Below are 26817 nucleotides of genomic sequence, written 5' to 3' on the forward strand. Positions count from 1 at the left end.
ATTTCATTTGAACAAATGGGAATTATAATGAAATCAATCATTTCTTTTGTACATACATTAAACTGTTTGAACTCCCAACAGTTACTAGTTAGAAATGTGTATGAGTGTGCATCTGTGACACCATTTTGGCTTAAAGTTGTTAATATCTTGAGTAGCTGGTCTGGTCTCAGCAGTTCCTCCCCCTGAGTCTTTTTCTGTTATAATGGTTGGTCTGGCCACAGCCTCCAGGATTATCTTAAAACTCTGGACCTGAAAAACTGGACTGCATCCTATGAGTCTATGCATAATATAAAAGTACTGGGGAGGAGATGACAACACCCTGGGATCTCTTTTGGACTCATATAAAGCATGATTATATGAGGAATTAATTATAGAACATCAGTGAATGTGCTACACTTGTAAGCTCTGTCACTTCCATATGTTCCTTTTTGTAATTATTCCTTTTTTATTTATTTGTTTTCATACTTATTGTTCAATGTGATCGATGCTAAGATCCTAAAGGATGAGGAGTATGAATGCCTGTACCACTTGCCTTCCTTTTGTACGCTAAACATTGTCAAAATTTAAAATTCAATACGTATCTAAATAACAAAAATAAGAAATGTCTGAGTGTTCAAAACACATGAAAACTGTACTGCCAAACGTAATGTCTCCGCAGCACATTCTAATTGCTTGAACATCCATTAATTTTGTGTTATTTACTATAATCTTTTTACTTTATTCTAGTCTTATTGGAATTTTTGTCATCTTTGCAATGTGATTTCTGATTTGTTTAACCTGTGATATTCTTACTGTGACTGAACAAAAAGTACATCAGGAAATGTGACAACAAAAAATCTCAACTATAGGTCCAGTTACAGCTTGTGTTTTTAAGATAAGTGTTGCTTTACATGCATGTTTTTAATCAGGATTTCTTAGTTCTGTATTATTTAGGCCTACTAGCATTGAATGGCCAAAGTAGATAAAGTTAACATAAAGCGAAACTTCAAGCCACATAAGTGTCATTGAGATAATGGTGAAGAGATCCTGAGGCCAATGCACAACTCATTCTGACTATTGCTTCTGCCAGTAATCAATGGCAGCGTTTCTCTTAAGGTGACTTTTCAACGTAACAAACAAACAAACCTTTGTTTCTCTTTTCAGGAAAAAAAGGTATTCTGTCCTTGGTGATATAGTCAAATAAAGCCTTTTGAACTCAGGGCAGTTATTGTACTTCAGGGCACTCAAAAATATTTTATGACACACATACAGATATTGCTTGTACCATATTGAAATAAGATTGTTTGTATATGAAATCTGGACTCGATGCTTGCAAACCTGCAGGTTAGTGCGATCTGATATATATTAGAGGTCCTGAGTTACTCACTCAAGTGAAATTTCAGTGCCACCCTGTGGCTGTTGACCATAACTACTGTGAAAGGGTGCTGGAGAGGTTTAAAGAAAATTAAGTGGGAACATCAATTAAGGAAGTTTCCTTGGTATATAAACAAAATGAAAACACCAAATTTTAGGCACATTTTATTGTTTATTGATAAAATCACAAATATCTCTGATTACACAAAAAAATACTTCTGATACATCTGAAATTTACTGACATCTTTGGGTTATAAGGTGGGGCATGTGTTTGCTTTTTCTTTTTGTAGAAACCATTTATTTAGTTTCTCTTTACTTGTTGCATCACTGTCGACTGTAATGGAACTCTTACTTCTATTTTCTTATTAACAGTATGTTTGTACTCCTACAAAATATTCATTTGAGTGTGCAATGATCTCTTGGTGTATGATATGTACTATGTATTCTGTAAATCATACATCCCAGATTTAGGTCATATTATGTTTTGGTGGCTGTTGTTGGAGCTGCATGTGTTATAAATCAAACAAAAACAAAAGGCAGCAAAAGGTCATGGAAAAAGCCCAGGATACATGTTAACAGTTGGGTTTGTGTGTAAAGGCCTCCAGCACTCCACCCTACAACTTCCTGCTGGGCAATAATACCATCAATACAGGGGTCCCATTACAAGCCTATCAAGTTACCAGCACAGCAAGGCAGGCAAACTACAGGCTCACTAGTGACTCAACACATGTCAGTGCACATTATAGTGAAGCCAAGCCAAAGACTGCATGCTGACTGGCTCACGAGACACTGAACAGAAAAATTTCAACAAAGAAAATTTGTCCTGAACAGTGTAACTATGACAAAGTTTTCCTCCCATTCACTGCAGACCTGCACTGTGTGAATCAATAGATCTACCACTGTCATGTTCACACTTAAAATTCATCCAACTCGACTTGAGTAAAGCTTTTTCTTGCAAATTCAGGTGACAAAATAATATGGCCGATTTGGATTGAAAACGTAAAACAACATTATTAAGGGGCGGGTTCACCAAAAAATATAAAACATCATCAACATCAACAAACTATCTAGCCATGCAGAGATATGGAAATATTGTGTCATGGTGTCATTGTGTCAGTCTATTAACCATGTTTCATTGTGCTGGCAGAAATGTCAGACAAGGTCATTTCAACCCCCGGTAACACTATCTGCATAGGAAAAACACAAAAGGTAAGAAAGAAAATAGTTTTTTAGGGCTCTGTAACCCTATAAATATTAGTGAATTGAGCACAAAAGGGTTCAGTGAAAATTAACAGTCAATACTTTTGCTAATTCAAGCACCTCAAATATGCAGATCCAGTTCTTTCATTTGTCATTTATGATAGTTAACAAAGTGGACTTACATCCCATTATGTGTTGGATAAAATGAGCATTTTGATTGTCATAAAGTGCATTTTCCACTATGTTATGACTTAATTGTCATGGAAACAATGGCAGAACTTTAATTACAAATTAATTGATCATACAATCAGCTCTTATTGTTTTTGTAATTTGGATAAAATGACCCTTTAAACCCCTCTAAATATTGCCTTACAACAGAGTCAACACAGGAGCAATTTGTTGTTTCATTGCTACAGTACTCTGGCATGGACTTATACATTAAATACATATACAAATATTCAGCACACCCTCTGGCTCCCTGAATGTAAAGCATCAAACAAAACCAGAGTATACATGATAAACACTGACAGACACAATGTCACGGTTGACCACATGTCTGCAATGCACGTGTGTTTATTTCCTAAATATCATATTGATGAATGGAATATGAGAGAAATGTGAAGTAATTTAATTTACAGCACGAGCATTTCGTACACAAAATGCGCATTACACGCAGCAAAATGAACACACCTCATCTGTTATGATTTAAATGGTTTATGGCCTATAAACTGCTGTCTTTTCAGACATCATTCTCAGTACACTTATCACTTTCTTTCCCCTGAGGATAAATAAGGTTGTACAAAATGGCTTACAATATCTGAGTAACAATACAAAAGTGATAAAACATTTTCCTCTCTCTAACCCCCTAACCCGCACATGCTGGTAGTCGATAAGATTCACATGAATAGTGGCTGGATGTTATCACTACTTTCCTACTGCTCGTGAGTTTTCACAAATATGACATGATGTGAAAAAATGACAGCTCTGCAACCACAAAAGATGTAGTTATAAATATTGAAAAAAGTTTGTTCCCATAAAGATGAAGGTTTTTGTGTAATATCCAAAACTCTTCAGGTTAAACATTCTTTAAAGCTCACAGGAGTTCTACGTAACTAGAAAACAAAATAAAATTGTTCTTCAAAATAACACTGACAGCAACACTTTCATCTATCATCTATTTGCACAGAAACGTCAATTTCACAAAAGATGACTGCATCAGAAACCTTCTGAGGAATCCTGTACAGTGCAAACAGGACCTTCTGGACAAATGTGATGTTAATTGTTTTGGACTACTTGGTCACCATTATCTGAGCTGCAAAAACAAATACATCAGATTTTAAGAATACTGTGTTGTAGCATAGTGGAAATGTTACTAGCACACTTAACACCTTGATACTGTACTTACAGTGATATAGGCTATGGCGTTGTCTGAATCCACCGCTCCGTAATGTGCTGGGCTGAACTCCGATCCTTGCTAGAAAATCAAAGACTTGAGCAATTTGTTCTAGCACCCTGGCATTGTAAACATCTTGTTCTTTCAAAAGGCAAGACACCAGTTTGGTTTTTAAAGTGCAATCTCTCCCACTGTACACGCAATAGCAGCAACCCACAATCAACTGTTTTGTTTGACACCAGCACCGACTAAGAGATTAAACCCATGTTAGTAGTTTTTACACAGGAATTAAACTACTGTTTTTAAAGATTGTGCAGATATGCAAATGTCTAAATAAGCCAATAAATCAATGAGTATAGTAAATAGTCAAGTATTTGAAATAGTCCATGTTGTGGATCTAAAATCTTAATACAGGTAATTAAGGCTCACATACAAACAACTTCTTGTTGGAATGTCAAAAGTCTGAATGTAGACACTTGTGACACCTGCAAAGATTTCTTTACAGTGTCTAAAAAAAATTTTCACAGCCAGGTCACTTGGTTCCTGCACTCACTGGAAAAACAAAGACTTCTAACTAAAATGCTACTTGCTGGGAAAACAAAAATCATTCCCCAGAGTTCATCTTTGATATCCTTAACACAGATGATCAATTTGTTAACAAAGAAAATTCCATGGAAGCGTACCACCATTAGTTTCAGTTTCATATTATTTTGACATGCTATAGCTTTCCTGGAATATCAATTATTCCATCAAAACTGTTCCCATGAACCCTGTTTACCCAAGTCCTAGGGAGTCTTGCTTATGTGTTCCCTTTTATGATGACATGGGGAATGATGTGAAACAAGAGGAATGCTCCAAAGAAAACAAAAAAGAAAAGTAGACCAAGTCCCAGCTGAGACAAAGGCAGACAAACAAAAACACTAAAGACTGGTGAAAGAATCATCTGAGCGAGGAGAAAGAGCCCATTTAAATTGACTCATTGAAGAGGCGTAGAATTACTTTTGTTCATGTCTGATTGCAGGCACCAGAGGGCGTCATGATCAACTTTCCTCCCAACATCAGCAAACCAAAGGACAGAGTGGAGAGAGAAAATCTTCCCAGTCTACTCTACATCTGAGGCATCACTTTCAGAGAGGAGGCGGTTGTTGCCTTTTACCCGGATGTAGTGGATGTGGCGATTGTCACTTGGTGAGGAGACTCCACAGGAGCAGAGCTGACCGGTGAATAGGTTCTCGATTTCCTCCAGCTGCAGTCCCTGAGTCTCTGGGAGGCAGCCCTGGACAAATAGGAGGGCCAACACCACCAGGCCGGTGTACATGAAGAACGCCCCTGGTAGAGAGATTTACATGTACATTTACATTATGAGTTATGGCTGCCACTATTAAACATATTTTCTGTTTGTTTATAAATGATATGTCTCTGATTCTGATATTGAATGGTCATTAACGGACAAGCATTTATTGCTGCTTTGTCTTTAGCTGTAGACTTCACAGTCACCTCAACAGACAGTGAGATGGTTCCAAAAGTTTGTGATAAATGAATGTATTTTAGTTAAAAAACATATTTTTTACACTGTATGTACATTGTCTGTTTAGTCTCACACTGCTTGTAAACAAAACTCAGTTTAAGTCCATCTCATCTCCCTCGCCACTGTTGCTATAAACAAAATGTTGTTTATAGTGACCACGCCTGGTTATATAAAGAGTGAAAACAGCATTTCTGGGCAAGACTAAAGCAAAAGCTGCAGGGAAATGCTTTCACTGACAACATATTCTTACATTTCTATCGAAAAAATAGACACATATCAGACAACAGAACAGGAATAAATCAGTACAAAGTGAACTAATTAACCAGGGCATTCTGAACATGATTCATAAGCTAAGCTATGAGCAGCACAGAATTACTTACTGTACAGTAAAATATGAAATGGGAACAACACATTGCCCAGTATGCATTTTCAACTGCTCCTTCTACTCTGTAAACTGGGTTTTATTTGTTTCTGACCTGGCAAACAGTTAAAATTATTCAAAAATACCATCCTAAAGCAGAGCAATGATCACAGACAACTTTTTCCTGATAGGTCTCATCTTACATGTATAAGAAGTTTATAGTATGAAGATGTATTAACCATCATCAGACCTCCTGATGGAGTCTTACCGTAATAGGTCAGAAACTCAGCAACGTGAAGAAATGTCAGAGACACCAGGACGTTAAAGATCCAGTTGACCCCGGCTGAACAGGCATTGCCGGTGCTGCGGGCCCATAGTGGATAGATCTCTGAGTTCACTGTCCAAGGCATGGGGCCCATACCTAACACACAGAGGTGCTCTTCAATATTCACAAACATAATATGTACTGCACGTATCATTTCTTGATATAGCTACCTGGCAATATATCTTGTATTTGTTATTCTTTGTGATCATAAACATAATAATTGGTGGTTCAGATGTCTGTTAGCAGGGAGGTTTATTGCCATGTTAAGGGTAAAACACAGGAAAACATCCCATGCATTTGCTAACTTTTTTGTGCATCAGCCAAAATGGTTTGTGTCACAATACAGTCTTTTTTAGATAAAGAATCTAGCTCAATCTGATAGCAATCAGAGATGGTTTGGAACATAATAAGATTAAAAATTCCTTTTCTTAAATTTGCTGGACGACTGTTAGATCTGAGATGTTTGAAAGACATTAAGAAAGTAGTTTCAGACCTGGAGCAAAGCATGCAAGGTAGAGGAGGAGGCCCATCAGGACGATCCAGGAGTAGGATGTTGGACAGTAGTTATAGGCCCAGAACAGGCTGTCAGATGCCTCTGTCTGGTTGGAACACCTGCATGAGAAAAATGTTGCAAGAAATCAACAACAAGATTTCTCTACAGGTTTTACCTACAGACCTATTTCAATTCAAATCCAGCAAAGGCAATCTTATTGCAGAGCAGATCATAGGTGCTTTAACTGTAAGTACATTTTAAAGTGGCAAACATATGATGATGAGCTTGTAATGACCCACATGAACTGAGTGTTTGTGAGTTTGTACTGTGACACATATGTTTTCTATCTCAATTATCTCTCACCCTCTCTGTCACACAGATAATGAGTGTCTAACCTTCCCCAGGAGGCGTGATCTGTGGACTTCTGATTGACAGGAACACAGGAGGCATTGTACACTGTGGTGCCATTGTCACGATAACAAAATCCACATGCCGGATCCAACATGCAGAATTCACAGGACCTGGAGGACAGAGTGGAAAGTTAAACCTCTCATATACTAATAATAATCCCCGTCCAAACACACATGGCGGTCACACTGTTTACTAAGCAATAGACAGGCACACATACCACTGTCAGCAGTGATAACTCAAGCCTCTGATAACACAAGGATAGTGAAGCTTTTAAAAAAAAAGTTTGCAGATGCAGGAAGAACAATGGATTAATTCTCAAGGATCTCTGGTCAAACTATCAAACAAGTAAAAACGGGTATACCTCCAGGAGTCATACTTAGCTAAATTTGAGTGCTGTTCATTTGTTTTGATCATTTGTGTAGTTTGAAAGGCCCTTAGGATATTCAGGACCTATGTACAGACAGATACAAATGGACACTCCCACTGGGAAAATTACAAAAGTTTACTTAGGAGCCACTTTTTACTTACATTATAAATAGTAAGTTCATGGTTGTTTGAAGCCAAAAAATCACCATGATGTTGAACTTATTACAACTCATTAGACATCAAGTGTTAAAACCTAGTTGTATTTCTAGTGAGCAATTTCCTACATTTCCTAGAATGCCTTACAACAGCCCCTCGAAAAGGACTTCATGTATTTAGCTCTGGGCTGCTTGTAGGTGAAGAGAGTGATGGTAACGAGGAGGTGTGAAATCCTTGTTGGGAAAGCAAGACTCATGTCCAGTATTTAAAGTGTAACATGACTGTAGCTTCTGGCAGTGTGAAAAGTGATCTTCCTGATTCTTTTACACTTTGTTTCTCCTTTTATAATGTAAAAATTGTGAGAATAGAAAGAATCTTTCACTTTTCTGGGACTCAACAACTAAACCTGACATCTGTTGTTAAAGTGAAAAACATTTCAAAAATCAGGCCAAGACGATACTGGAGTAGCAATATCTTGCCATGAAATTACATTGAATATATAAACCCGCTATCTGGATGTATAAGAACCGATAAACTGACATCTCAAAATGAAAATTAAAAGTTGGTGGAAAGGATTAAAAGGGTGCGTTCTCTTACGAATATAGGTTGCAGGTTGAGTTCTGTGATCCCACTGGATGGAGGGTGACGGGCGGAGAATTCATGGCAGATAGCAAGAACCCAACTGCCAATAAGGCAAGGCTCAGACCAGTACCTGCATTATAAAAATTAAACACGCCACATAAAGCTCCGAAAAAGAAGAATAATATTGTCTGTATAAATTATAAATGCATAAATCCTGCACAGAACTGTGCATGAGACTACAACTAAGATATAGAGCAAGACATTGTATCCGACAGACCTGTGCCTTATATGCCCTGTGCGTTATATTGTTCTATTTTAAAATAATGTGTTGCTATTGGTTCATATACATTAATTGTGTTTCAATTAACTCATCTTGGCACAAAGAAAAAACACATTAAAAAGAGAAAAAAAAATAGTGTCAGTCACAAGTTGTCTTTAAGAATGACTATCCAAAGGACAAACCTATAAGACTGCCCAGGGTCAGCTTCCTGCGGCCAACTCTCTCCACAAGCCAGACTCCAACCAAGGTGAATATGAAGTTGGTGGCAGAAGTTGCAGCAGCCAGCCAGATTGCCAGTTTATCATCCCGCACCCCCGCCATCTGCAGAATAGTCGCACTGTAGTACCTAGATAAGAGAGCAGAGGCTCACTCAAAAGGCAAATCAATTTACGGATGCCATTTTTTTTTTTTTTTGTTCTCAGTTAGACAGGTCAGAGGCTTTTACAATGGTGGGAGATAAGATAATTATGTGGGAGCTTTTACAAGATAAATAGTGGACCTACATGACTGTGTTTATCCCAGACAGCTGCTGAAACATCTGGAGGCCACAGCCAACGATGAGAGCCCTGCGAGTCGGACCGTGATGGAGGATCCTCAAAATAACAAGTCCTCCTAAACAACAAGCAAGAATAAAAACAATACTTAATACAATACTAAATGTTTGTACCAAACATGGTTTTGTTACATCCAGGCAAAACTCATTTAGTCACTGCTGTTCACAGAAAACCTTCACCTCCGCCCGCCTCTTTCTCCTCTTCCTCGATGCTGGTTTTGATGGTGTCATACTCCGAGTCAATGCTCTGGCCCCCTCTGATCCGGCTGAGAGCTTCACGGGCCTCTTGGCTGCGGCCCTTTTGGATAAGCCAGCGGGGGCTCTCTGGCAGGAAGAAGAAGCCGATGAACTGCAGCACCGCTGGGACAATGGACAAACCCAGCATGTACCTACAGTATGGAGGGAATGAAGAAGAGTGAAGGGGAGAAGGAATGCTACCACTCGATCAATGAGATTCTCAAAGTGGGGGTCTGAATACTTTCAAATGTCATGGAGGGGGTCGATTTCAAGCTGCATCATCATGGATTGGGGAATCAAAGACACATAACTGAGGATGTTCAGAACGGATCCACATGACTGAAATCTGAGTTAATATTTTAGACTCCAATCCCAGCGTTTGACCTTTTTTTAAGGATCAGTTATATCTTTTTAAAACCAGATCCACTTGAGACCCTTTGCTTGCTCACAACTGAAAAATACTCTTCTTAGTGCGCTCTGACTGACAATTTAACTGTTCGCTGATACATATAGCAATATATCTGAGATCGGGTGTCAAAGAGGAGTTTCAGCAGCTTTCTTCAGTCGTCTGTACAATGCGTGTCCGATGGGACAGATACACTCTTATTTCAATCAAATCAGCTTTCTACAAAAGCTGCATAATGTCTTGTACCATAGTATGTGTAATAGCAGTAATTGAAGTACTTTTACTGCTCTGCTAATCCACTGTTTTAACTACACAGTTTCTGTAGACATTTTGTTGATGAGCGCTGTAGGTAGAACCGCCTCTGAACTGGTTGGATGAAGAACTTTGACTGCAGTTTGTCTACTGAGTGGATGAGTGACACCTCTTCCCTTTCCCCTCAGGGACCACGGAGAAAGTAAGTATAGAGTGTAGAACCAATGCAAACCTCCAGCCGTCGTGACTCATGTAGCTGAAAGCTCCATCAATCACACTGGCAATGAGCTGGCCACCAGTGATGAAGAGGGAGTTGATAGTGACCAGCTGACCTCTCTGGTGAGGGGGGGAAATCTCGGCAATGTATACAGGAACTGTCATAGAGGCAATGCCTGAGGGGGGAAAAAATATTTTGGATGCACCAACACACTTCATGTAAACAGTCAGTTAGTCAATTGTCAAGACAATAAATTCTAATTCTGCTCTGTTACATAGTCCACAGTCCTATCCTTCTTTAAGGCAAACACAAGCCAATAGTAGTACTGGAAAATCAGGTCAGGTGGGCTGAGGTAAGAGGTTGCTTTGAGGGACTATGTATCTCCTCGTAGCTTAGAAATACGTTAAAATGACAGGGTGTGTTAACCTACAGAGCTGAGAAGAAAGCGTGAGGCATCTGGTCTGATTTCCATGACGAAACGTAAAAAAGGGAAAACTGAGAACTGAGAATGTTTTTCATTCAACACAATATGCAAAGCTGCCGTGAATAACCTCAATAAAAAAATACATTTAAAAGGAAAAAATAAGTTTCCAGGTTTGGATAAAAAATATTCAATCTAAGAAAATATAAACAAGCTTTAGTAGTATGTGTTTATCTGTAAAGGTATTTGATAGCTTTACAGATAAACACATACTACATACTCAAACTCCCTATGCGTCATCGTCAACTCACCTATGCCCAAACCAACTATGATTCTGCCCACAAGAAGCACCTCCTTGTCAGGGGCAACACTCAAAACGATGCCACCAACGGTGAAGATGAAACTGGCCAAAATGATGCAGATCCTGCGCCCCAGCCAGCCGTTCAAGGAGCCCCCACCTAGAGAAGAGAGGGCTGCAGCCCCAACTGTACTGGAAACCAGCAGCTCCTGCCACAGGTTGCTCAGGTTCATCTCCTTCTTCAGCAGCAGCATAGCCCCGGAGACCACCCCAGTGTCATACCCGAAGAGAAATCCTCCAAGGGCGGAGAAAAATGACAACAGATAGACAAATCCCGTTGTGGGGGCATCTTGGTCCAGGAGGTCCCCACCAGTGGCAGGGTCCCAAGATGGATGTCCAATGAGACTCTGCTCTCCATCATCCCCTGCTTTCGGTCTCCTGCTGCCCATAAGGTTTCCCATGTGCTTCAAGCTGTATTCATCGTGGCTGCTGGACATAGGGGACACCGGGAGTCAGGCTCAAGCCAGGGTTTACAAGCACCTTCTTGTTCTTACCTCTTTACTAATGAGGTACTGTCATTTTTTGTTTGAAACTCGAGAACAAGTGGACCCACACAATAACAGATGATAATCCGACATTCTTTCAAAGCTAGACGTCCAACTATTTTGAAAATCCCGACCTCCGTCTTTTGCAGTCCAGCCCGAAAGAAATAACAAGGGCGAAGACAACACGTCGATATGTCGCTTTGAGCTAATTTGCTTGCTAATTTAGCTAACGATAACGTCTAATATTAAGTCCCTGTGGTTGACTATGCACGCGTTTCTGTTATCGCAGCAGCTTTCAGTGTCATATCATTAAAGATATTGCCGAAACACAGCAGTCAAATGTCCTAAATCTGACTTCGTAACAGACAGTTGGGCACTGACAGCTACAACTCAGCACAGGACGCGTCCATGTTTGTGTGACGTCACCGTCAGTGCAAAAGGTAAAAAAAAAAAAAAAAAATAGGAAGAAGCAAGAAAGTTGTCAAACGGCTTACTATGTAAAAATTGTATCTGTTAAAACTGGACGTATTCATAAATAAAATGCGTAATCCGCATCCAAGTCATCTCTCAGTCATTTGATAGGTATATCTTTTGAACACGTTAACTTATTTATTTTGGGAACAAGGTGACAGCCGTTTCTCCGGTGGGCACCGCCAGATTCCATAAAGAAATCTCTTATTTTAGTGAATTCTAAATGATCGGTGTATACTATTACAATGAACAAGAAGCTCGGACCATTAATTGGTCTTCTCTTCAATTCGGCATGATGTGGCCGCTGAATTTAGCATAATTTAGGTTATAAATCAATAACTCTTTCATCAACAACATTTATATCTAGGCTGACAAGTGAACGAGGCATACCTGTAAATAGTAACAGCATGCTTCAAAACTTTGCATTTCATTGAATCCTTCACATTGTTACATAATAAATGTATACTTGAAAAACATCTGATATGAACTGGTTTTATTCCAGTCTACATAGGATTTGATAGCACTATATTTTAACATATCCATATAGGCCTACATTTACGCTACTGTTCATACTGTATCCATACTATCTGACCTATAGTGCATTCATATTTACACCACTGTCTATACTGCACATATCTGATCATTAGAGCATACACTCATATCTCAAGCTTAAAGCTGTTTATTCTGTCTATGGTGTATGACTACTAGATTACTACTACTCCCTGCACTGCATACCTTTCTGTTAATACTGTACTGGCTACCTTAATGTATTATATGGTGTTATAACTGCTCTTACTCTATAAATTTTAATGCATCTCATATCTATCCCACTCTGTTTATTTATACAGCAGGTGCATTACTTTGCACTCTGGTTACCTCTTCAACTACATGTCATTGTTTCAGTTGAATCTAATCTAATGGCTGACCCCAGCCTTCTGTGTTGGTGAAAGGAAATTTGGCCAATTATGGGATAATCATGTGCCACAGGCCATTGGAAATATCTTGACTCACCAACTATCATTAACATTTTCGTAACATTGTCATGTATCAAAGGGTTATTTTTTTTCTTTCTTTCTTCAGCTTTGTTTTTGTATGAGGGTGACCTTTTTACTATTTTTTCAAAATGAAATAATGTACATTTTAAAATGTGAACCTAATCTAATATGATTGGATCACAGTACTGTCCACAGCGAGTCAGTCATATCTCATTACGCAAGCATCTGATCTGAAAATATGGGCTAATGGAGTATGCGTATTGCTTTACTGATACGGACTAAACGAAACTCTAAACTAGCCTTTACCTAACTATAGGACTACATAAAAACACAGTGACACAAGTAGTCCCATACTCTGTCATCTAGTTTCTGCCCACACATATTTTCCTCACGAGCCTATCATTTGTCACTGAACAGCTTCACTCACGGTATAAAACGTCAACATCACACGTACACCATGTCTTACCGAAACAGATGTTATTTGCGCAATTTACTCACAACTACACCTCTGAGAAGCGTGTAATGGAGCAGCTGCCGCGGCGGAGTCCTCGTCAACAAACGGGAAGTTTGTCTGATGGCTCGGATCATAGCTCACTCACATGATCCTGCCGCAGGAGAGCAGCGACACGCCCATTTACATTGTAACGACCAGTTTACCTGTCCTTCTTCAAGTTTTTTTCTCCACGTAGCAGACAGCTGTATTTACCTGATCAGCCTCATCAAATAGCAGGCATTTGCATTAATCGAAGTGGTTGTTAAGGCTGCAGGCTTCAGAAGCCTAACCTATAAGTAAAATATCACATGCTTTCACATCTGCTGCTCTTTCATCCCCCTCGAAGACTGAACAATGATTTACGAATCTGGGGTTTCTTTGGGAAGTTAAGGGCTTAACTCCCTTCTTTTTTTCTGAAAGGAGACTGGAGAGCTGCGGTTCTTTATTTGATATTTAGTCAAATGCCTGTTCTTCTTGTTTGCGATTTCCACTTTTGACAAATCCAGCTGCCATTCATTGCAAAAATAATAATATTATAATAAAAAAACAGTGAATTCAATGTGAATGTACCTATTTTCCTCATATCGATATTATTTTCAAATATTTATTAAATGTTAATAATTATATATTCATTAAAGAAACCAGTTTTCAGTCATTATTTTCCACTATATTATTAAACAGAAATTGGAGTGTAATTCTGACCCTGTCACCAAGTTGTACACATGCTAATATAACTTTTATCACTAATACTGAATGAGAAGTTGTAGCGTTGAAATAGCAGACAGTGAAAATGCCGTATTTGCTGTACTAGATGCGCAGTGCAAAACAAATCCAATGGTGGGTGAGGAAGAACCGACAGAAAAAGTTGAGATTTTTTTGAAGTCATGCATGCCGTATTTGCATGTATCGCTTAACAAATCGTTAAAACTTTTGATTTCGGCTCTACACACCGGATGTGTGCGAATGCGTAAACGAACACTTCAATTAGGGGTTTTCTGAACGAGATATGGCGCAAATCAGTGCCAAGCGTATCTAACTGGTTCCCCCAACCGGTAAATCAGTAGTTGATATTAGACAGCGGGGTGGGCGGCAGCTTCCTCTTGATTGATCCTCACTCAATCTAATTTGAGTTAAGAATCGGCGATATAATCTGGGTCGGAACTTTACCGACCGTTCGACTGAACCACGGTCTGTCTGTATGCCTGTCTGTCAGTTAAATTGATTAGCCGTGGCCGTCGTCCCCTCCCGGAGCTGCTGCTCCTGCTGCTGCTGCGCGGTAACTAATTTCCAGTTTCCTCTTTACCAAAGGGGAAGTTTTTTCTCGCCAGAGTCATATGATGCGAATGTAGGAAGGAGGAACACGCCTGTCAGTGAGGAGCTTTCACCCCACGGAGAAAGAGAGAGAGGCTCCAGCTCCACAAAGAGGAACATGTTTATCCGGCCGAGGAAAGTTAGCCGCGGACAGTGATGTCAATGGTCGGAACCGAAACCCTGCGTCACTGACAGCTTCCCCAATCGTGACAGCCTCTTAGCTGTACTGTAGCTAATGTAACATTATGCAACACGGCTAATATTCAGCAGCGTTGTGTAATGTTATGAGTGGATATAGTGGCGCTTTAAGTCGTTTCTCCCCATGCTGCTGTAGCAATGCTCCAGCAGTGTGGCCGCCTGAAGCCCTTCGTCGGTTCGGAGGGACTCCGCTGATCGACCTCAATGCACGGCGGCCCGTCAGCCGGGAAACGGTATTTCAAAGACCATGGTTAACAGAGAAGAACTTGAGGAAAGGTTGAAGAAACTCCTGGTGAGGCTGAAAACCCCGAAAGAGGACAGACAACTGTGCACACTGATTCAAATCATCCAGGACTTGCTCTTCCTGGCCCACACCGACAATGGTAGGAAACACATTCCCCCTGCATGTGTATCATGCTTCATAAACAGGCACCATTTCCTTTGGCCATGTTGTTTGACTTAGGAGCAGTGGTAGGTGAGGTGCTCAGATTCTCTGCGTTACTATAAGAAAGCCTTAAAATACTCTCTTACAACTCCTCACTATAAATGACAGTTTATAAAGTATTTCACTAAATGTATGTACCAAGGTATGCAGTAAAGCGCCAGATCTGAATGCTGAATGATGTATAGTGTTATTGGAAGCATTTGAATGTTGTAGTTGACTGATCTTAGACTGGTGCAGAAGTTTAATCCATAACACCTCATCATATATGATAAACTGATCATACATTTGTACCATATGTCAAAAGTAATCAATAGCTACAGCTTTAAGACAAATGTAAGGACATTATGTATTAGAACAGAAGCAAGAAGCTGAAGAGAATACTTAAATACAAGTAAATTACAAGTGCCTCCAAACACTTTAATAAATGTACGTCAAGGTTGACTTAAATACTTAATTACTGATCCCTCTGGCAGGAAGGAAGTTTCACCTGTATGGCGGGGTTTCCTATCCACAGATAAAGAGTTTCAGTATATTTCTGGGACTTTCCAATTTCGTTCTGGACATTTTGTATTCTGGTCATTTTAATTTTACTGTTAATGCCCTACACTCTACACATAAAAAAGTTATTAGTCTGCAGATAAAGAAGACATGAAGATATCCAGATGTTTTAAGCTAATGACTAATTACCATTACTAATTGTTAAAGTAGTTTTATTTGAGTCTCAGCTTCTCATTTAAAAGAAAATCCTAAATTTTCAGTTTCTTATATGTCTTGTGAGATAATAAATTCAACATCTTTAGATTATGAACGTTTTGTGGCATGGCCTTACAGAGATGTGATCAGAAAGCGTCAGGATGCTCTCTTCTAAACAACTGAATCGCTGCTTGTCAGTCTTACTTATTTTAGTGTCTCAAGTCTTCTCATCAGTCTGATTGAGTCTGTGCTGCTCATTTTAACAATCCTCGTCAATGCAAAAAAGACAGCCACACACCTTGCTATCCACATTTAAAAATAGATATGGATAATGAAAGTGAAACATTGCGTTCCTTTCTTCAGCGCTGACTTGTCACATCATGTCTTTCTCATCTGTTGTTCTTTGATGCAGCAGCTGAGCTGTTTGAAGACAAAGACGTCCACGGCCCCCTCATGGTGGTGCTGTCATCCTACATCCACAGCCGAGGAGTCCAGCAGGTGCCTCATAAACCTTTGACTGTGTACTCTAGTTATCCTTTCACAACAAATCTTGAACGTTGTCTGCCTGAAACAGAGAGAAAAAGCATCATGTGGTGGCTTTGAACACAGCCTGTAAGGAAGGAAACTGATTAGTATGTAGTCTTCCTGTAAACACACAGGTGTTGAATAGAATCCCCTGCTGAGACAGTTTCTTTTCCGTAGCTTAAAAGTCATCCACAGCCGACTTGCCTGTGCCTGACCCAGCATGTTCATGGCGTCTCGTGACCACCGTATACTGCAGCTTATCAGAGCCGAGATTGCAGCTATGCACAAAATGAAAGTCAAATTGTGAGAGTCATGCAATCATAAACGGCAAATCACCTGCAAGTTAAAGTGCACCTCCACTGTTGGATAATTTGTCAGGTTCACTTCCTTCATCTGCTCAGGAATAACTACTTTTCTCTATTTGTTGGTTGTTTGATTTCAAGTGTGTCATGGCGTAATATTTTTCCTGCAGGTGGGCTGGTCGTTGCTGTGTCGGCTGATTGAAATATGCCCCGGTACGCTGGAACATCTAACCAGACCTCTGCAGGCAGCCAAGGACTGGGAGGTACTGGGAGTGCACCAGTAAGTAAAGACATACTTACTGGGTGCTGCACAGTGGCAGTGATGCACTATTTTTTAATTGTAAATGAGTGAGTCCATTTTCTTGTCATATGCCCCTAATGGCTCATGTCCCATGACTATGTCACACAGACATAGTTGATCAGATTACATAGCACTCATGTTCAAACGAAGCCATGAATTTGGTCAGTAATTATGTGTTTATACTTCTACTACACGCTGTGTCTCTCTGTGGTAAACATTTTGACCCCAACTAGGACAAAGCTATGTCAATATTTTCATTTGCAAGAAGTTGTTCACAACATGGCTGTAGAGATGCAAATGCCAGTCTGTCGGACGGTCAGTCCTCCACCTTGATCCAATCTGAAACATCTCTACAACTATTAGATTTATTGTGGAGCAGACTCTATGGTTCAGAGAGGATTAATACTAATGACTTTAGAGATCCCCTGGCCTTTCCCTTTAGTTTAACCAGCAGGTTAGAATCTTCATTATCTACTGAAATATCTCAACATTCACTTGATAGATTGGCACATGATGATGTACACATATTCACGGTTCCCGGACAGTGTCTACTTTGACTTTGGCGATCCCTGACGTTTATTCCTGTGCCCCTATGAGTTTGACATTCATGGTTTGTCTCAACAATTATATGGATTGCAACGAGGTTTAGAACACGAATTTATTTGGTGGCCTTATAAATTTACAAATAATTCCACCTGGCGTCACATCTGTAATAATTTTGATTTGTCCAGTACTTTGATTCATGATGAAATACCTGCAGAACTGTAGATAATCCCATCAGTCTCAGCTGTTCTTAGTTATTAGTGCTAATTACGGAAAGCTAACATGTTAAACTTGTGAACATAGTAAACATTACACCTGCTAAACATGAGCATGCAATTCTCTCTTATAATGAGTACATCGTGGCCAGTGATGTAATATCTGCATCATGAAAGTCCAGTTGTGAAAGCATCACTGTATGCTTTATAAACCCATTTTTCTTCAGATTAATAGATGACTTGATTTGGCTCTCAGATGTTTCAGGGTCAGATTGTACAGCTGTCATTTTCAGTTTTCAGTTCCTGTTCAATAATGTAAGTAACTGGATATAGTCAAATTCTATTGTCACGCAATGTCAGTTTTACCTTTTCTTTTTTTTCAGCTGATTTTTTCAGTTCCTTTGTGTTGGGTCTCACATTTTCATCTCCAAGTCACTTTGACAAGACTGTTTGACTTTTTCAGTTCTTGAATCAAGCCATGTTTCCACTATTTCTGGTACTAGTGTTTGCAGTAATAAAACATATGTTTTGTTACCTAATGATATGCATGTCTGTAAATCACCCTGAAGTTTACAACTGTTTTAAGTTTGCAAAAGTTAGGACCTGGCGTGTAGATAGGAAAATGGTTAATTGACTGTGTCTTGTCCACATTCCTGGTTAATTTTTGCCCTTAATTTTTGTTTTCCAGACAGATCCTGAAGGTACTATCTCAGTACAGAACAGACTGCAAAGTGCTAATGGTTGGACTCAGAGCTCTGGCTCTCCTGCTTAGATCAGGTATACAACCACACAGCATATGTACTACAACTTTCAAAGGCCACTTTAATAACACTAAGTGTCTTTTTGCATTTTTTTAGAGCAACATTTTAATCTTTACCCTCTTGTTTATGCTCGTTTACAATATAATGTGCGATGGCCAGTATTTCATCACGCTTTGTGCAATGAGAAGCTTCTGACAAAAGCAGAGGTTAAACTAAAAAGTGAATCAAATGGTCTGCAGAATGCTTTAAATTGGTTTGTGAAAGTACAATGTCAGTGGCTGCGCTGCCAAGCACAATAGTCAAACAAAGCCAGTACTTCCTGCTTCTGACTCTCGGTAGCATTTTTTAAGAAAATATTTCCACAATCCCAAAAAAACACTCTCATTTCTGTAGCTGTTTGACTTTAAAATGACTAATTTGTTGGATGAATAAATTGTTCTTTGTAATGGTCAGATGGTTGTTTAGGTGCGGATTGTGTTTTATATGCTTGTTTGATTCACGTTTATGAAGAAATGGTTCCTCTGCTGGTGCTGGAGGAAGAGGAGGAGGATGTGTTTGGCCTGGTGGTTGAGGCGATGAAGACATTCCCTAAGAGTGAGGAGGTGCAGCTCCATGGCTGTGTATCTCTGCAGTTCCTCCTGGAGAGAGGTGAGCAGACTCGGTATTTAGTATTAGAATGAAGAGTTAGACTTGTTTAACTTTTGTGTAGTTTGATAGCCCGCTTATAGCCATGCCTGGAGTCCTGTGAGGCTAAAACACTCTTTACATAGAGTGAAGCTTCATTATTATTTATTTTTTTACCACTTAAAGAAAAAAAACAGCCTGCCCTTTTCCAAAATGTTGGGACGCTGTGTAAAATGGAAATAAAACAACAGGTTTTTAAATACTTTATGACCTATATTTGATTTAAAACACTACACAGACAGGGTTTGTCATGTTCAAACTGAGGAACTTTATTGTTTTTTGTAAATATACAGTCATTATGAATTTGATGCTTGCAGCACATGTAAGAATAGCTCACTTAGCTGCTAATATGCTCAAATAAGTATCCATCTCAGAGCACAATTAACGTTTGCATACGAAACTGCTAATATGCTAACATTAGCGGGATAACATGCCAATTGTTAGCATGTTAATATGTGTGTCAACCACCAGCATTTTAGCTAGCTTTGCAATCACATCCTTGTGAATGCTGGTGTATACACCGGCTGAATTGTTATTTTGTGTCTGTGTCCACAGTAAGTGATGACCACCTCGTAGAGTTTGTGGAGAACCAGGATCATGTTGTGGTTTTGACAGCTCTTCAGACGTTCTCAGACAGCTCCGAGCTGCTCCTGCAGGGCATGAAGGTGCTGCTCCCACTGGCTCGTCCTGGTAAGACCTCATTACACCAATAATATATTTATGAGGTCTAAGAGGGAAAGACAACAATTACAGTATACATTTAACTACTTTGGGCTAAAATGTCAGCACCCTGAATCCTACCATATAAAGCTGAACCCCAGTCCGATGACGGGGTCTGGTCAGTTTAGATCTCTGTAAGTGGAGAGGTCTAGGAATATGTGCTCTCACTCTTCTAATGTAATAGTTGATGTGTTACACCACATGTTGATCATGGAGGAGGCACATTGAACCTCAGCACATCAACTCTTTCTTCATCTCACATGGTCTACTTCTAGCATCACCACCGCACAGTGATGTTACTGTAACGCTATCAGTCTTTATGAAAATTACATTATAGCCACCACAAACACTAATAACCATGGGTGATGTTTTGCAGAACTGTTGTTTGTGGGAAAGAAGGTGGCGTTTGTTGAAATGGTCAAATCCTGATGAAAATTCCCTGATGGTGGAGTTCACAGCAACTCCTCATGTAAACACTAAGTCTATTTGCTTGCTCACAAGTGCTGTGATGTAACAGATAACTGCCTTGGAGTGTTCCACATTTTCCATGAAAATGTAATCTTAATAAGTGGAAAATCAAATTCAGTTATCAGAATGCAGGGAGGCCCTGTGTATTTGCAATCTTTGTATTATGAGGAGTACATTGTTCTGGCTTCACCGGAAATGATGTTCAAGAAAAGAACGGTTTGATGTGAGTTTGTCCCATTCTGCAAACTAATGTTCATGTCATATGGCAGAAGTTAAAACGCTAGCACAGATTTTGGGCATTTATTGTGTATTTTGTCATTGAATTGATGGAACAATATTTGAAAAATATATTCAGATGCAAAATCACAAGGTGCTTTACAATAATAACTAATACAGTTAAAAGCAATATGAGAGCATTTTTGATCACTTTTTCTATTAAATATGCTGCACAGATGAATATCAGATGGAGAAACCCTGATCATCATATCGATCTGTTTGCGTCTGCAAAAAGTAGAATTTTCGTACGTACTAAAAGCCCGTGGCTGAACAGATGCCATGTCATGTATATTTTTCTGTAGACAACTATTACTTTTATGTCAGTTCAAGCTGGATGAACATCAAAAATGACTAAGAACAAACAGACACTGCTGACTACTTACAAACAGAGACTGCTCTCCACTAAAATTCTAATTAGCTGCATGATTTCTGCATGAAAAGTACTGCCACATATGAGGAAAAGTAGAAAAGGAAGACAAGACAAAGTTTCAGACATGAACTTTTTCCCCTTTAATCTGTGTTTTTCCACAGATGTATGATTTATCACGGTCATGGGGAGATTCCAGGCTGTTTGGAGAAATCACTCTTCTCCAACCTCCTTCTTGTTTTTTTGTTTTTTTTTTGCTGTTTTTCTTGTATATTATTACCATTTTGAATTTGCTAAACAAGCCCTTTTTTGGTTTATAGTATAGTTGTAACTGCTGCGTGTTTTACTGTATAAACCTGCAATATCACTTCATATATTTATCGCAGACTGAAATAATCAAAACCAGCCAAAACATGAGAAGCAGAGATCACAGATGCTCTGAGTTCATTATCTTGTCTCCTCCAGGCAGTAACGTGGAGATGTTGATGTCAGGAGGTGCTCGCTGCTACAGCATGATCATTGCCGCCATGGACGCCTTCCCTGAGGTGGAGGAGTTGCAGGAGACGGCCTGCCGCTTGTTCAAGAAATTTACATTAGGTCAGAGCCAGTGGTCAAATGTTCAAAGTTACGATCTGTATAAATTGTTCATTCATATTTAAGACTCATTTTAATATGCCCTCTTTCTTCCAATATGGGACGTTTTTAGTTGCATTTGTAGATAAGTTAGGTTTTCCTTCCATCATTCTAGACCCGTAAACACACTTGAATCTGTAAAATAAGTGGAATTGCTCTTTAATGCGCTGTCAGTAAAAAAACTTTGGAGTATCTCCTCAATTATCGAAGGTTGTTAATGATAACAGTGTTTGTGAAATCAATGAATCCTCGCTATCTGACCAGCAGTGTTTGGATTTTATTCATCCTGATAAGAGAATGTGATTTTCAAATTGACAGATTAAGATTGAAGAGGTCAGTGGAGACATCATCTTAATCCAGGGTGCGTTTGTTCTGTGTTGTCCTGTAGAGAGCTACTACAACATCCTGGTACTGAACGGTGTTCAGAGGGTCGCAGTGAAAGCCTGTCAGACTTTCCCAGAAAATGCCAAGCTGCAAGCCGCTGCTCTTTCCTGCCTGGCTGCTCTCAGTGAGGACACACAAACACCCACACACTATATTTAACCCATTTATTTATATCCACAAAGATGGATTAGTGACAGAAACAACAGAACAATGCCTTGACCAATATTGATGCACAGCAGTGCAACACAAGAAGAGAAATTATATCAGGGGTACATGAAACAGCACATTCTATTTATATTAGGGCTGCTGATTGATTCCCTCAAGTTGTCAGTCATGTGCCACCAACTTGTGTCTTCCAGAGTACTGAATATGAACATGCACAGCTTACTGCTGTTTCCAGGCTGGCAATAGATCTGTAGGTTACTCTGAATAAGCATTTAATCAAATTATTATTAATGTATTAATGTAGTATATTTTGTTAGTTATCGTCTTAGACAGTAACACTACTTTTATCTTTATTGAATGTGGTTGCGAGCTGTCAGCAGATACTTGACATTTATAAGCTCAAAGTGTGTTGTCTTTGTGTATGCACCGTCAGACTTTTAGCAAACCCTGTATCTACTGCTAGTGAGCCAAAGTAGCTAAGAAGCTGAGTGACTCGTCACGGGCAAGTGTCAGTTTTGACAAAAGCTTAAACTGGCAATAGACAAGTTTTCTGCCTCAACATATCATGATGATGTAAATGTTGACTGCACAATGTAACGGATATGGAATAATGAAACCATCTGTGTTAACATTGGTCCCGTATAAGCCTTGCAATCACTATGCAATTTCGTCTGCTACCAAGCGCATGGTCACGGTGGAAAGGAAAGGTTAACTGGTGATCTATTTAAAATGGTGAGGTGAGGTGAGGTTATTCAATCATTTAGGGTCTAAATGATTGAATAACCTCACATTTTGTCCTGTGCTGTTGTTATTTGCGTCCCTGAGGAAAACAGAAACTACCCGGTTTTTGTTTTTACTTTTGGTTCAACTTCAGTATTGTCTCCTTAATGCCTTCCTACATTCAAATAAGGATACTGTAAACAGATGTTGAACAGCACAAGACTGACAACTATGTTTCGACAGCAATCAAATTAAATGCTGATTAATCTCACATTAAAAAAACAAATAAAATATATATATATATGTATGTTCAATAAACTATAGAGTTGTGATGGCACATAACTGAGTTCTAGGGCTGCACATTACTGTAAAAAAATACAAAAAAATCGTGCTGGGATTATTTGGGCAGATTTTGATATTAAACTTGGCCATATTTGGAGTTTCCATTATATTAACTGTTCAGCTTTACTGAGCTCTATCTGTGATTGAGTGAACAGTCTGTCTGTATCTTTTAGTCTCTACCACAAAACACTTCTATCCTGAAAATCTTGCAGTGTTAAACTGAACAAACTACGGTAGTAGTTTTGAACTTGACTGCGACTCTTTCGAGGAATAGAAGACCAACATAGACTACAAATGTAATCTGATGGTTCAGTCAGATCTTGTACGGTATCATAAGTACACCATTATGTCTCCTTCTGTCAGCTTCAACCATTGTGCAGAACAAAGCGGTGGCTGAGCAGGGTTTGGAGGAAGGGGAGGAGGAGGAGAACAGGGGTAAGGAGGAGGTGGAGGACATGGGCCTTGGCTGGATGGAGGCCTGTTGCATGGCACTGGATCTCCACGCTGCTGAGCCAGCCGTTCAGGTCAGTCCGGCTTCTGCTGGTCCTCAAATACAGCAAATGTTTTGCATAGAATCATTTGAATCATATTATTCTGCTGTATTAGGAAGCTGCAAGCTGGGCCATTCACAGTCTATTACTACACGGAGCTGGAGTGAACAGTTCAGAGGAGGAGCAGGATGAGAGGTACACACTGGAACATACAAATACCAATCACCCTCCACGTATGTGTTATTACATCTGGACTTCTTTACCCTGAAGCACATATGCCAGTTTGTGTAAAGGTTAAAATATTTGCAGTCAGTTGTCACATTGTTTTAGCAGACAAAGAAAATCTATTCTATTCTTCTATTAGACATATGATAGAGACATCTAATGGAAGTCTATTAGATTTCTATTAGAAAATGCAGGAAATCAGATTTCAGCGGTCAGCATACTTAAGAGTTATACACGTCATGAGGGATGTTGGAGAAATATATTGAAATGTCTGATGAGAAAATGTATTTATATTTCTCGGATATGGTTTCCAGGACTCCTGTTCACAGACAGTTAATGGCGGCCATGTTGCTCCACTCCTCCTCTCCCAGTGTGTTTGAAGCTGCTACCAGTGCCATAGCCACACTCATCACACACAACAGTGAGTCTTTAAACGTACACACATATAACTGATATTTCATAGTAACAATGCATCTGAAATTAGTGAATTAGCCCCTGAATCTGCAGTCTTTTTAAGGAAGCTTTATAGTTTGTGTTTTTTTTCCTTTTTCATGTTATTTTTAACGTGTTTGGCTGCAAAATGATTAGTAAAACCACACCGAACCATACCACCACCATCATCAGTACAATACACAGTACAGTGTGAGAAGGTTCATTCTAGATGTGATTCAATATACTCTGATTGTGTGTTTCAGTGGAGCTTTTTTAAAAGATGCTGATGTGGTAAAACCCCATTTATTGAGAAATCTGTGCAGAAGCAACCATATTTATAAATACTGTTTCATTGACTCATCTAGTGGATGTCTGCTATTCTCTGTTTGCAGGTAAAATGTGTTCTCTGCTGCTGTCCAGTGGCCTCCATGTCAACCTAGTGGAGATGATGAAGAGACATTCGACCTCAGCTGAAGTTTCCATCAGCGCCTGCAAACTGCTCAGTTTGCTCTTCCAGGGAAGGTGAGCACAAATAGTTCACATGCTATGACTCATTTGTTAGGCTAAGAAAAAATGAAGTCAGAATGGGGAAAAACAGGCACACTGAGGAGTACACTTTTCCTTTTCACATTTGTGTGCCGCTTTTATGTTTTGTTTGACTTATCAAAATATCAAGCACCAGTATTTTCTCAAAATGCTCCAAAACAGCGACATTGATATTTCATTATAGAGTGAAACCTGTCTCTCTATGCCTTTAGGACAGCCAATCTAGATGAGTTGAACATGGCCATGAGTCAGATCCTCACCACCATGAAGATCCATAACTTTGAGCCGGATGTTCAGCTGGAGGCTTTGAAGGCCAGCTTGGTCTTCCTCTGCCCAGGTACACTAATGTGTATTTTTTACCCTCACTTACATAGAAATGATCGTTCTGTCATGTTTATGGATGGCCCAGAGTTGAGTTGACAATCAGTGTTGGTTGTATGCTGATCTGTTTTTTTCTATTACTCCCTCTGTGACCGTTTCTGTACTTGCTGAATATCAAGTTTGTTCCTCCACTAAGAGGAGACTAAAAAGATCCACTAAACACTGCTTTGGATTTTCACCCCAAGTGCTGTCTGGTTCAGCCTCACATCCATTCCAGCAGTAAACAAGCTCTAATAAACCCTGTACACTCCCTGCCGATCACCAAACATCAGACAGACAAAGCTTGATAAGTTTAAGTAGCTGCTGAAGGAAGTGGGCCAGAAACTTTTTTTACTTAGATTCATTTGGTGGACAGAAGCCAAAGTCCAAATGAATGTTAATAATGCTCCTCAAGAAATTGCAATAGATTAGTTCCTGTCTTTCAGTTTGTTTGGGAATCTGCAGCCTCAAAGCAGCCCATAAAAATCTATCTATGCAGCTGTAACAATAACCATTACATCGCAATTCTTCCTGCGTCAAATCAGGGAACAGCTCTAAGTACAGTTCTGGGATCTTATCATTCGTACTTATCAGGAGGCTTATTAATTGAAGTGTCCAAGTACAGTATGTGTTGTTGTCTGTCTGTGTGGTGTGCATACAACCAAAGTGGACACACTGGATTTAACAATGCTCACTCAGAAAATAATTTCTCGGAAAATAATTTTCTCTGTATGACAGAGCAACTATACATTTTCTTTGCTCAGCAGGGTAATTCAAAGCTGCTTCAGGGGAATGCAGTTACAGTTTACCCTTCCTTTGCTCCCAGCACTGCACTGTTAACACTCCTAATTAGATTATTGAATGTAACAGAGCTGTTTTGTCTCCGTGTGTTTACGTTTGCTTGCCTCTTTGTCTTCACATCTTTCCTCTGTGTTTGTGGATTCTCAGACAGGAGTTTGAGGGAGAACGGCGCCTCGGTCGCAGATCCTGACATGGCCGACGTGTCGTTGAAGGTTCTGAAGAACCAGTGTGTGGTGGAAGGAGCTCACACCCTCTACCTCGAAGTTCTCAACAGGGTATGGAAGCACTGAGCAACCCAGAAATATCTCTCTAATTCTTTCAATTTTCTGTCAGCCTTTTCACTGTTTGATCCGTTTTTGTCTTTGCACCCTTTTTCACCAGACAAAATACATTAAAATCAGAATGAAATAACAGGAGGCTAGAGGGTAAAGATGTTTTTAGTACATAAAAGAGAAGCAGTGTACAAATACACAGCCAGTACATATAGTTCTCACTCATTACATAGATTAAACAACAGTCAATCCATTCATTGTAGAAATTATACAGTAGCTTCTGCCGCAACCAGAACGTCGG

At 39.5% G+C, this 26817-nt stretch overlaps 2 protein-coding genes across 6 annotated transcripts in view; one reads left to right on the forward strand and one right to left on the reverse strand.

Annotated features, from left to right (window-relative positions):
- Positions 1–1505: 1505 nt before the first annotated feature.
- Positions 1506–13439, reverse strand: LOC115586932 (proton myo-inositol cotransporter-like). 5 transcript variants are annotated; one of them, XM_030426409.1, is made up of 12 exons: positions 13310–13439; positions 10846–11321; positions 10129–10288; positions 9182–9390; positions 8952–9060; positions 8631–8794; positions 8184–8298; positions 7049–7174; positions 6654–6772; positions 6104–6256; positions 5103–5275; positions 1506–4027 (listed from the first exon to the last, which is right to left on the reverse strand). In XM_030426409.1, the coding sequence occupies exons 2-12, from the start codon at positions 11291–11293 to the stop codon at positions 3935–3937; spliced, it is 1869 nt and encodes a 622-aa protein (XP_030282269.1). In that variant the 5' UTR covers positions 11294–11321; positions 13310–13439; the 3' UTR covers positions 1506–3934. The 5 variants fall into 5 exon arrangements, with proteins under 5 accessions (XP_030282269.1, XP_030282270.1, XP_030282268.1 ...); XM_030426410.1 differs by having other exon boundaries at positions 10846–11318; positions 13310–13430; XM_030426408.1 differs by lacking the exon at positions 13310–13439 and having other exon boundaries at positions 1506–3865; positions 3959–4027; positions 10846–11822.
- A 1653-nt stretch (positions 13440–15092) lies between these two features.
- The window catches only part of lrrk2 (leucine-rich repeat kinase 2), a 31371-nt gene continuing 19646 nt past the window's right edge, over positions 15093–26817 (forward strand). Inside the window, exons 1-14 of the mRNA XM_030425105.1 lie at positions 15093–15228; positions 16396–16481; positions 16981–17090; positions 18558–18646; positions 19141–19278; positions 19870–20004; positions 21611–21742; positions 22167–22286; positions 23753–23913; positions 23996–24075; positions 24420–24526; positions 24930–25059; positions 25296–25420; positions 26392–26519. Coding sequence (XP_030280965.1) covers positions 15093–15228; positions 16396–16481; positions 16981–17090; positions 18558–18646; positions 19141–19278; positions 19870–20004; positions 21611–21742; positions 22167–22286; positions 23753–23913; positions 23996–24075; positions 24420–24526; positions 24930–25059; positions 25296–25420; positions 26392–26519 — 1677 coding nt within the window. The remainder of the gene's footprint in view (positions 15229–16395; positions 16482–16980; positions 17091–18557; positions 18647–19140; positions 19279–19869; positions 20005–21610; positions 21743–22166; positions 22287–23752; positions 23914–23995; positions 24076–24419; positions 24527–24929; positions 25060–25295; positions 25421–26391; positions 26520–26817) is intronic.

The sequence above is a fragment of the Sparus aurata genome, chromosome 8 (genome assembly GCF_900880675.1).
Source record: "Sparus aurata chromosome 8, fSpaAur1.1, whole genome shotgun sequence".
Lineage (NCBI taxonomy): Eukaryota > Metazoa > Chordata > Actinopteri > Spariformes > Sparidae > Sparus > Sparus aurata.

What these genes read in the sequence shown, in the direction of transcription:
- LOC115586932 (XM_030426407.1), bottom strand. Translation starts at nt 11,329, where the DNA reads ATGTCCAGCAGCCACGATGAATACAGCTTGAAGCACATGGGAAACCTT. An exon ending in CATAGTTGGTTTGGGCATAG is followed by an intron (nt 10,289 to 10,845) that starts GTGAGTTGACGA and finishes TTCCCCCCTCAG; the next exon opens with GCATTGCCTCTATGACAGTT. An exon ending in ATGAGTCACGACGGCTGGAG is followed by an intron (nt 9,391 to 10,128) that starts GTTTGCATTGGT and finishes TCCATACTGTAG; the next exon opens with GTACATGCTGGGTTTGTCCA.